General features: G+C 44.7%; 1 protein-coding gene across 1 annotated transcript in view; it reads left to right on the forward strand.

Moving 5' to 3' along the window:
- The first annotated feature begins 1,615 nt into the window (after positions 1-1,615).
- The window catches only part of LOC118560087 (NLR family CARD domain-containing protein 3-like), a 31,328-nt gene continuing 20,861 nt past the window's right edge, over positions 1,616-12,082 (forward strand). The window contains exons 1-3 of the mRNA XM_036130813.1: positions 1,616-1,628; positions 1,756-3,550; positions 8,106-8,291. Coding sequence (XP_035986706.1) covers positions 1,616-1,628; positions 1,756-3,550; positions 8,106-8,291 — 1,994 coding nt within the window. The remainder of the gene's footprint in view (positions 1,629-1,755; positions 3,551-8,105; positions 8,292-12,082) is intronic.

The following is a 12,082-nucleotide window of genomic DNA, read 5'->3' on the forward strand; positions in this document are numbered from 1 at the left end:
CAGCGCTTGCTCCTCTCCCCCCTCCTTTCCCTCGGAGCAGGTGCTTTTATCACCGTTCACCATTCAAAACGTGAATCACTACGTTTAATGTCCTCACATGGGTAGCAATGTGTGCCAGTTAAAGTCAATAGGAGAGTTAGTCGCTGTGTTTCATGCTCTTTTGTTTTTAACAACATAGAATCAGTGGCGCTTCGGTGGGCTGCTGCCTCACACTTTAATTAAGGTGCGCACTTTTAAGGGTCATTTTAAAGAACTTGTAACATCAGGGGCTTTATCTCAGGTCTGTCAGTACCCCTGTTCCCTTTATAGGAGCCCTTTACAGTATTTAGTTATGCCTTTTCCCCACCGTTTATCCGTCGCACACAACGTCGCGCACCAACGGGGGTAAAATCCGCCCACCTCACCGCGCAGAGTGCACTGACGAGAGCAATAGAAATTTGTCTGGTCAGCGACTGACTGAGAAACCTGTCGCCATGAAAGGTGATAAGAATGTTATAAACTGTAACAGTCTAGAAGTGCATTGAGCTGAAAAGAGGGAGACATCAGCAGCTGGATCGTGCGTAAAGACGCAGCGTGAACCTCTGTGTGCTTCAGTGTTGCTGCTGAAGGGAAATTGTTGACCATAATCCCCCCTGCCCCCAAAATTAGCATAATCTCACTCTTAACTTTTGATCAAAGTTGAGAGGTCTGATTATTACACACCATGCCATATAACATGACACTACTGTGTTGGGAATAATTACACACAGAGAATACATTCAAACAATATTTTATTATACACATATGTGTATACATAATTTATGTAGACAAATGATTTCGTCATACACCTTTTGTGAAGTCATTCCCAAGAGTCATAATAGATAAAAAATCAATGCATCGCACGTGTTAAGATACTGCTGCCTGTGATTATACACCTGGCCAGTAGGTGGTTTCGTGTGCACATGAAGCTCCAAGAAATAAACCTTTCTCGAACCAGTTGGCTCAAGTGGTTCAATGCCTCATGAGGCTTCATCTCACCATCACTACTTGCAAGTATCTTCGGCTGTGGGTTTGGCAGGCAGGCTGGCAGACAGAGTGATCTGAGCAGAATCCAACTTCTCCAAACGAAATCAAGAAGAACAAACTGGCGCCTGCTGTCTGGTTTCAGGGGTTTATATACTGCCAGGTTGATTTCAGGATTGCCAGCAGCTGCGCCACAAAACCAGGAAGGAACCACCACTCAGCCACACCCACTTGCACTGCATAAGATCACAACTAAAGCATCTGAAATGTGAACACTACCTGATCCAAGGAGCTGTTTCTCTGGCAGTTTAGAGCATTTCCTCCAGATTTCCTTCATTAAGGCTGGAAATGCTGCCAGGAACCATTTTCTGTCTCTCTGCCTCTTCTGTAGCTGCTGTGTTTGTCAGAGAAGGTCAGATAGAAGCAGAGAAATGAGGACAATGGTGACCTGACGCTAAAGAGTTCATGTTGCTGAAAGCTGCTGCATGTTTCTGTCAGCATGTCTTCATCTGATCTGCTTTGTGAATCAGATCCTGACAGTGAACAGATACTGGCCACAAAGCAGAGGCAGAACTCTGCTGTCTGACCATCTAACAAGGTTCTGCTTCTAAGGATGGATCCCATTGGTTAGCATCACATCAAGTGAACTAAGAGACCTTTTAATGATGACACCTCCTGATGTCCAGATGTTTCTGCTCCGACTTCATCACTAAATCAGGTTTTTCCTTCAGTTGTCTCTTATCTCTGTTCCAGCAAATGTTGGTCTGCAGGAGGTTCTAGAGGAACATAAGATCAGTCTGAGGAGGAGATGTGAACGTGTGACTGAAGGAAGTGATGAACCAGGAAGTAGAACCCTCCTCAACAGGATCTACACTGATCTCTACATCACAGAGGGACAGAGTGAAGAGGTTAATACCCAACATGAGGTGGAGCAGCTGGAGAGAGCTTCCAGGATCCAGAACCTCCATGACTTTCCAATAAGGTGCCACGACATCTTTAAAGCCTCACCCTCACCTGACCAACATGGAGCCATCAGAATGGTTCTGACCAATGGCGTCGCTGGTGTTGGAAAAACCTTCTCAGTGCAGAAGTTCACTCTGGACTGGGCCGAGGGCTTGGAGAACCAAGATGTCCGTGTGGTGGTTCTGCTGTCGTTCAGGGAGCTGAACCTGATCAGAGGTGAGCAGCACAGTCTTCTCACGCTGCTCCATGTTTTCCATCCAACCCTCCAGAAGCTCCCAGCAGAGCAGCTGGCTCGCCACAAAGTTCTCTTCATCTTTGATGGCCTGGATGAAAGCAGACTTTCTCTGGACTTCAAGCGCAGTCGGCTGGTTTCTGACGTCACACAGAAGTCATCAGTCGACGTTCTGCTGACAAACCTCATCAAGGGGAACCTGCTTCCCTCGGCTCTGGTCTGGATCACCTCCAGACCTGCAGCGGCCAATCAGATCCCTCCTTCATGTGTTGCCAGGGTAACAGAGGTACGAGGCTTCACCGACGCCCAGATGGAGGAGTACTTCAGGAGGAGGTTCAGTGATGAAGAGCTGTCCAGCAGAATCATCTCCCACATCAAGACCTCCAGGAGCCTCCATATCATGTGTGGAATCCCAGTCTTCTGCTGGATCACTGCTACGGTTCTGGAGAACATGTTGACCACAGAGCAGAGAGGAGAGCTGCCCAAGACCATGACTGGCATGTACTCTCACTTCCTGCTGGTCCAGACCAGGAGGAAGAAGAACAAGTACCATGGAGGACATGGGAGGAGTCCACACGAGCTGATGGAGGCTGACAGGGAAGTTCTCCTAAAGTTGGGGAGGCTGGCGATGGAGCATCTGGAGAAAGGAAATATCATGTTCTACCAAGAAGACCTGCATCAGTGTGGTCTGGATGTCACAGAGGCCTCGGTGTACTCAGGAGTTTGTACAGAGATCTTCAAGAGAGAGAGCGTGATCTTCCAGAAAGCAGTCTACTGCTTTGTTCATCTGAGCATTCAGGAGTTTCTGGCTGCAGTCTACATGTTAAACTGCTTCACCAGCAGCAACACAGAGGTGGTGGAGAACTTCCTGGGACAAGAATACAGTGAAACATCTCTGGATAAGTTCCTAAATAGAATCATGGAGAAATCCCTCTCCAGTAAAAATGGCCACCTGGACCTGTTTGCTCGCTTCCTTCATGGCCTCTCTGTGGAGTCCAACCAGAGACTCTTAGGAGGCCTGCTGGGTCAGACAGAGAACAGTCCAGGAACCATCCAGAGAGTCATCACCAACCTGAAGGAGATGAACACTGATAGAATCTCTCCTGACAGAATCATCAACATCTTCCACTGTCTGATTGAGATGAAGGACCTCTCAGTTTATCAGGAGATCCAACAGTTCCTAAAATCCGAGAACAGATCAGAGGAGCTCTCAGAGATCCAGTGCTCAGCTCTGGCCTACATGCTGCAGATGTCAGAGGAGGTTCTGGAAGAGTTGGACCTGGAGAAGTACAACACATCAGAAGCAGGACGACAGAGACTGGTTCCAGCTGTGAGGAACTGCAGAAAGGCTCGGTGAGTCCAGATGTCTTCATTGACTGATGCTGATTCAGCATTATTGCCACCGGTTTATTCTTCATTATTCAGTCGGTTCTGGACGTTTTTGGACCTTTAACTACTTCCTTCATACTTTGGACTATTTCAACCATTCAGATTTCTATATCTTCAGCTCATTCAGGTCAGCTCTGCTGCAGCTTTTGGTACTTAGAGATTTAGATTTTTAGAAAGATTCAATCACCCAGAGACACATTTTAAACTTTTAACAGCTCTTCACTCATTGGGCTGTTACCCATAATTCACCTTTTTAGAAAATCACTCTTTAGGTCAGGGCAATTGAACTGATGGTCTGTGGGTCACTTCTGGTCCGCTGGTGATGGTAATCTGGCCCCTAAATGACTTCTTTGTAAAAACTAAATAAATTAGAGAAGATCAGAAACATTGTGTGAAAAACAGCCCAGATGAGTGGCATGGTTGAACAGCCTTGGTTTGTCTGCCGTTCAGTTCCTAACCTCTAAGTAATAGGTTAGCTTTCATTGTTCTCTGAAACAGTCCACAGCTATGTTTGCCTCCCAGTGTCTACGACTGTCACTGACATCTTCAACCCTTGGAGTAAGCCCCCCCACTGTGTAAAGCCACATAGGTGAGCCCACAAGAAGAGACATGTGACTTTATTTGCACTTCAACCATTGGTTAACAAACAGTTGTCTGAAGGCAGGCTGGTTTCTAAAGCTGACTGCAGAACAGAGGATGTCACTAAACAGAACAGACATGGAACTCATGGTGCAGAACTGTCTCTGTCTAAATCCGCCTCTCCAGCACCCCTACACCAAGAAACAGAAAAGGAACAACAGCTTCATTTTTAGTTTTATTTAACCAGGAAAAAGACCATTGAGATCAAGAACAATAAAGAACAAATTAACAGTGTCCTGCCTTTTGTTAAAAGGCAGCAATAAATTCATGGTGGGAACAAATGACATAAATAAGATAATAAAATAGATCATAGTTTAAAATTAGTCCAAGTAAATCCATGCTTACAATACTTACAAAGGTTTGGGTCTGATATTTAATCAGAGTGAGACCTCCCATCATGGTCATATCTCTGAATAAAGGTTCCTCAGAGAAGTGAAGGATATCAAGCCTTGTGTGGAGAACTTTTTTCATCTTGTTGGCTGTCTAGCTTCACATAGTCTCCTGTTGTGAGGACAGCAGCAACAGTCCATGACAAGCCAAGCCTAACAACACCACAGTGTCTCTCAGGAGCCCTTTGGATTGTTCCACTATGTTATGGAGTTAGAACAGAGTTAGAAGAGAAAGATTTCAGCTTACTAGATCCGCTATCATCACACCTCTCACCTTTTAGGGAAAGTTAAGAGTGAGATTATGTTCATTTTTTGGGCTGGTGGAGCGGTAGAGAATGGATCCAGTCAACTGCGTCTCATTTTTAACTGACTAGACATGGAAGTGGAGATGTTTTCCTTTGGTTAAAAAGTGAAAGAGGAGTGTCAATACCTTACTGTCCAGTTAGTGGGTTAAACAGGAAAACACAAAACTGTTCTCCTGTGATTGTTCCAACATACCAAGACTGCCTGATATGAGCAGAATCACGTCTGTTTAATCTCTATTCACAACATTTACGCTGAATATTGCACCTTCTCAACAAGTAAACGGCTCTGTGGTCCATGCCAGATTTCTGAGGAAAATCCAGTTTGCTCTGATTTTGGCTCATCTGCAGAAATTCTGTCCGCTGCAACCAAAACTCCACCTTCCTGAGTCCATTCAGCTGCTGCTTTATTCTTGTAAAATAGATTTTGTTACTAGATAGACCCGCATGAATGGATCAAATGAAACAGACCCCACATGTACAAATAATCTCTGAATAAAGTTATAAAGTAGTTGTAAGTTTTTGCCGGCATTATTACACTCCTTTTTTAATCAGAATCAGAAATACTTTAATAACTACAGGTTACTACATGGGTTACTGCTGGTGCTAAATCTCAATGCAAAAAATGTAAATAATTTAATGGCAATAAAATTAGAACCCTGAAAGATGTGCACATCTCTCAGTTCTTCCATAGCAGGACTGCTCCTCTGAAATAAAAATATGCTATACAGCTCTTTAAAAAATCCATGTTGTAATTTCATGTAATCCGGCTAAATGAGTTTGATCTAAACTAAAAAATCTAAAAGAAATGATGCTGGAACTTGATTCTTTTATTAAGTCATGTAGCTTGATATAACCTCAGGTTTTGAACATATATGTTGCTCACGGGGGTCAAGTGAACGCTGCAGCTTTTCAAGCTCTGTGTCTCACTGGTTATTAAGTGACTGTAGAAAAAACACTATTTGGTAACGTCTGGCACCAGCATAATTTATACTTAATGATAGCGGTGAGGAATCATTGAGGTGGGAGGATTTTCCCCCATTGGTGCGCTGCGTGTCAGAAATAAACAGTGAGGAAAAATGCATCAATAAAGGATGTAAAGGGCTCTTTTAGAGGGAAGAGGAGGAATGACGGTCTGAGCTGAACCCCTTTCAGTTGCAAGTCCCTAAAAATGACCCTTAAAAGTGGGCACCTAAATTACATGTAAGGTGATTATGTGCACCTGAATTCAAGCACAAGGTGATGCATCAACCCCCCCAGACTAAGTGGTGTTAACGGAGCTCAGAAAGCGTTCCATTTAGAGCGTATTTGATCCTGTCTAAAGACACCAGGCTACAGACTTCAGCTGAGATGCTTTAGCAGCTGTCTAAGAGCTACTTGATGATTTTGTGGACTTGGATTTCATCATCAACCATGATGGATCATTTAATCATGTTCACCATCAGACTGATTGACTGAAGGTTGTAACTCAGGAAATAATTGATGACTGAGTAATAAAAAGGAAACAGTGATTTTATCAAGTTGCAGCTAACAGAAACAGAGCAAAAGCAAAGCCACCATCAGCAGCAGCAGTAGCGGCAGCAGCGGCGGCGGCGGCGGCAGTAGCGGCAGCAGTAGTAACAGTGGCAGCAGCGGCAGCAGCAGCAGCCACAGCAGCAGAAGCAGCAGCAGCCTGTTGCTCTCCCAGCTCAGCAGCGGCAGCAGCAGCAGCGGCAGAAGCAGCAGCAGCAGCAGCCTGTTGCTCTCCCAGCTCTGCTCTGATCTTAGCAGCACCTTTCACATTGCTATAGCAGACTGCAGCTTTGGGCCCTGAACCAATAACACATAACACACATAAGCCAAACACTGATGCTCACCCACACACAGAACATCAGGCATGGCCTTGTGAACGAGGACAAAGTGGAGCCTGGTAGCAGGTGGAGCTTACCTGAAGCTGAGCCGGCCTTCTCCTTTGCCTCCATCTGCAGGTGTGAGTGGCTTTAATGCTCAGAGTGACTCAGAGCTGATAGGTCTGGCTTTAAAAACAAGAGGCCTTTGCGCCACAATGTTCTCATCCAGCACTACTGACTAGATAAAGGAGCTATTCACTTACTTTATGGGATCTAACATGTCAAAGCATTAGGACCACTTTCCTGTTAGTGAAACTTTAAATAGAATTTAGAGTTCAAGGGTCACATTTAAAATACATAATAATGAATAAATAATGAATGGAGTATAAATCTGAAAACATTGTCCACTAATCTACCATTTTAGTGTGTGGTGGCACAAGTGAGTCAAGAGTCAAGACATCTATTAATTTTAATATAATTATGTAGATATGATGATTATTAATATACTCAATGTTCATCATAAAACAATAAATAAACCAAATGCTATAAAATGGTTGTAACAAAATCTTCTCTTGCAGCAATATATCAAGCTAAAACAGACTTTGTAGTAAATGAAATAGGGGTCCCTCCACTGCAGACAGCAGTATGTAGAATGTACTTCATCTATTATACCATTGAAGAAGTAAAGTGCTAAATTAAGTCAGCCACTGGTAAACTCCTGCAGCGGAGAGCATGCTCTGAAGAAAAGCTGCTTTATTGATGCAGTTGTAGTAACACACTGTGTTCTATTGGAAGTAACATAATGCCGTTATCTGTTACATTAAGTCATGACTCTCTTTACTAAATGAAAACTGGAGCCTCCTGTTTTCTTTTTGATACATTACCAGTAATTTTACCCAGTTTGGTCACTTCCAGTAAAAGGAAGAGGCGTCACTTGTATGTATAGTTAGAGATGATTTGGAAGTGAGATGAAGCCAAAACAACCATAGTGTATTATCACCAGACTCACATATGTCTAGAGATAATCTGGTGATAATTTACATAGAGGAGACGGCCAAATGCTAACATGGACATCCAGATAGATTTAGTCAGTTCTGTTGTTTTACTCTAGATGATCTTTCTTCATCTTTGTGGTTATATGAAGTTTTTAACCAAAGCAGAGACACAGCAGCTCTGCAGTAAAACCAAGACCTGAAGAGACTGAAGAGATTCTCTGTGTGGGTCAAACAGGACATTAATGTGAAGAGCAGATGTTCATCTGATGATGACATCACTGTTTAGTCATCATCTTTTAGTCTGTTTATCAGTCTTTATTAGTCTGATTTAACTACAACTGATCTGATTATTTCTCTCATCACAGACTAGTGGGCTGTAATCTCTCACTGACTGAATGTGAAGTTGTGGCCTCAGCTCTGAAGTCCAACCCCTTCCTGACTGACCTGGAAATAGATCAGATCTATGATCTAGGGATAACCTTTGGAGACTCTGAGATGAAGCGTCTCTGTGAGATCCTGGAGACTCCATTCTGTAAAGTAAAGAAGCTGACGTAGGTTTTATCTTCACTGCTACTTTAAAACTTATTTTAATTAATAATTTTGTTCTGAAATTTTTTCTTTACAGACAACCTGCTGTCCAAATGTTTTGCCTTGTCAATTATTTATTTTCTTCTTTGATATTTTCAGTATTGAACATTAAACACTTAAAATGCTTTGGGCTGAAGAACAAAAATTAGGAAAATAAGTCAAATGATGTGAATTATTGATGGAGATGTTTTAATTTGATTTGGGAAAGATTTAGATAACAAGATCAGATCATTTAGCTTTATTTTTCATTTCTTTGTCACATCTTTACATGAAACATTAATGTTTGTTCCTCCAGAGTAGTGCCAGGATCACATTCATACACATAAACAGTAAAATAAAAATAATAAAATAGCATTATCTAAAAAATGAATGTCTGAGAAGAACAAAGAGAGAAAATGTAAACTAAATCAAAGCGACGACACCAGCAGGTTGCATGTTCTCCCTGTGCATGCGTGGGTTCTCTCTGGGTACTCCGGCTTCCTCCCACAGTCCTAAAACATGACTGTTAGCTTAACTGGCCTCTCTAAATTCTCCTTAGGTTTGAGTGTGTGTGTGAATGGTTGGTTGTCCTGTCTGTCTCTGTGTTGTCCTGTGATAGGCTGCTTACCTGTCCAGGTGAAGCCCACCTCTCAGCCACTGACAGCTGCAGATACACACCAGCAGCCCTCAGGACCCCAGCAGGGATAAGCCTGTTGGAAAATGGTTGGATGGACGGCACCAGCAGGTTCCAGCAGCTCAGCTTTGTCCTGTAGCTGCTGTTCTGTTGGTGCGGGTCAGAGAGGAACCGTCCTCTTCAGTCTGACAGCTCAATCAGACAGGACCAGAACCAGGACCCAGCATTGTGGCTATTAAAGCTCCACCACAATATTGAAAAGTAAAAAGCTCTACTGCAGCAGACGCTCTCTGGACTCAGCGGTACCGTTCAGCAACAAGCCAACAAGTTTGAGCACCAAGAAGGAAACCAAAGAAAAACTGAAGAATCATCATTTCTATTAGTCTTCATACCATTTTTGCCTGGCAGACCATGATGTAGAGGAACATCTGGCTTCAGCTATTCTCCTCCATCCTCCTCCTCCCAGGATGTGAAAAAGGTGGCGCTGGGAGCCCCATCAGCCCAGATGCTCTGTTGGCTCCTCACTTTAAATCGGCGCTGGAGAAGATCCAGAAGAACGGCGAGGAGTCAGAGACGCTTCAGGACCTGGTGAGGCCTCGCTCCGGGCCGACGTCCCTCGCTGGTCTGCCGGCTGCTTGGACCACCGTGGCCAGCGTCAGGAGTTCAGGCGCTCCACGGCTCCTGGACCCTCCCTCTGCTCCTCCATCAGTTCCTCCTCCATCAGCCTCCTCCTCCATCAGCCGCCTCCTCCTCCTCTCCTCCTTCTTTCCTTCTTCTCTCCTCCTTCTCTCCTCTCCTCCTTCTTTCCTTCTTCTCTCCTCCTTCTCTCCTCTCCTCCTTCTTTCCTTCTTTTCTCCTCCTTCTCTCCTCTCCTCCCTTTCTCCTCCTTCTTTTTCCCTCTTTCCTCCTCACAGACTGACCAGCAGAGGCTCCATGCTGCACCTCCTCTCTCCTTCTCTCTATCCCACTCTCCTCCTCCTCTCCTCCCTCTCTCTCCCTCTCTCTCCCTCTCTCCTCCTCCTCTCCTCCCTCTCTCCTCCTCTCTCCCTCTTCCCCTCTCCTCCCTCTTTGCTCTTTCTCTCCTCCTTCTCCTCTCCTCCTTATCTTCACCTTCTCTCCTCCTTCTCCTCTCCTCCTTATCTTCACCTTCTCTCCTCCTTCTCTCTCCTCCTCTCCTCCTTCTCTTCTCCTTCTTTCCTCCTCACAGACTGATCAGCAGAGGCTCCACACTGCACCTCCTCTCCTCCCTCTCTCCTCCTCTCCTCCTCCCCTCCTCCTCCCCTCCTTCTCTCCTCCTCCCCTCCTCCTCTCCTCCTTCTCTCCTCCTCATTTCCTCATCTTCACCTTCTCTTTTCCTCCTTCTCTCCTCTTTCTCTCCTTTCCTCCTCCTCTCCTCCTTCTCTCCTCCTTCTCTCCTCCTTCTCTCTCCCTCTCTCCCATCTCTCCTCATTTTCTCCTCTCCTCCTTCTCTCCTCCTCTCCTCTCCTCCTCTCCTTTCTTCCTCCTCCTCTCCTCCTCTCCTTTCTTCCAACTCCTCTCCTCCTTCTTTCCTCCTCTCCTCCTCTTTTCTCCTCCCTCTCTCCTCCTCCTCTTTTAGTCATTACTTTAGAGCAGACTCCATAAACAGTTTTCTGGTTCATAGTGAATAAAACCATCTTCTGTGGGTCCAGGCTGGAGAGCAGAGGTCCACTTTGCTCCAGGAAACCAGGATCCAGGATCAGGCCAGGAAAGGAGTCCATCGGGTCTGGTTGGCTCTGTCCCTCACAGTAGTCACAGAGCAGAGTGTTTCTGTTAGCATTATTATTCATCTGGACCAAGGTTGGCTTTTAGTTTATTATTTGCTCTTTGAGAGAAGCCACCACTGAGTTTGGTCTCCGTGTTCACAAGTATAGAAACAGGCCTGCAACGTAGGGTTAGCTTGGGTTTTACCGCCTTTAGCTTTAAATAATAAGCATTTAAGCAAATATTATTGAACTGGGATCTCAGATTGACACCCTGAGGGTTTTTATTTTGCTGTTGTATGCAGAGAAGTGTTTGTTACTTGTCTTTATTTAAAGGTGTCTAAAGTACATTTATTTTATTCACCTTTTTATTTTCCTAAATAAAGGGGGGGGGTATTGTTAACACTTTATAACTTGTGTCAAATGGTGATTTAGTCTGTGCCTCAATATTCCAGTGTTCAGTGTTTAGTGCTAAAACCTAACACTATGCATAAATGAGTAGTCCACGTTTGCACTGCAAGTTTGCTGGTTCAAATCCCACAGGCTCCTGCCCTGGGTCCCTGAGAAAGACCCTTAGAGCCAGAATTCTCCCCAGCGCCACCCAGTGGCAGCCCACTGCTCCCTGAGGGACGGGTTAAATGCAGAAGACACATTTCATTGGTTTCTAAAGATGTGCTGAAAAATGCAGATGATTATTATTTAGTCCAAAGCTCTGAGCTGCGCTCAGGTGTCCAGGGAGGCTGATGCACAGCTGAGGGCCGCAGGTGGGGAATGTCTCCTCATGGTAGGTTTTAGTTGTCACAATGACCCACCAGACACACAGAGACCCACTGAGAACAACTGAGCCAGTATGATAGAGAACATGTGAGCCCAGCAGCAGAACATGGGACCAATGTTCAGTGATCAGGGACTGAAGGAGCAGAACTTTAAACAGACACCATTTTTCCTTAAAGAAAAGCCTCCACGCAGGCTGCTGCTTTAGCTTGAAGATGAATCCAGAACAACGTGAGCTGAAATTCTGTTAAATGATCCATGTTTAGAACATTATGGCTCTGAGAACCACTTTTCTAGCATAACCCTGAGCCAGACTAGAAGACAGCAGCATTTTAAACAGACGCCAGAGCCATAAGACTTAAATATCCAGCAGCAGCAAGTGATCATGGATGGATTTATGTTCAAGTAGAGTTTATTGTTGGCAGGTAATCTCTAAGCTCTAGTGCCACCCCAACCCTAACCCCAGAACATCTTCATCACCAGCCGCCACTGCTGAGAACCAAACCTTGATCTGGACCTTCACATGTCATGATAACATGTTCTGGTTCTGCTGGCTTTAACTCTTTAAATCAGTTCTACTGGATCAGATATCAGACATCAGTTCATCATGTTTCTGGGACTTTTACCTTCAGGGACATTCATTTTC

The sequence above is a fragment of the Fundulus heteroclitus genome, unplaced genomic scaffold (assembly GCF_011125445.2).
Source record: "Fundulus heteroclitus isolate FHET01 unplaced genomic scaffold, MU-UCD_Fhet_4.1 scaffold_380, whole genome shotgun sequence".
In the NCBI taxonomy this organism is placed as follows: Eukaryota; Metazoa; Chordata; class Actinopteri; order Cyprinodontiformes; family Fundulidae; genus Fundulus; species Fundulus heteroclitus.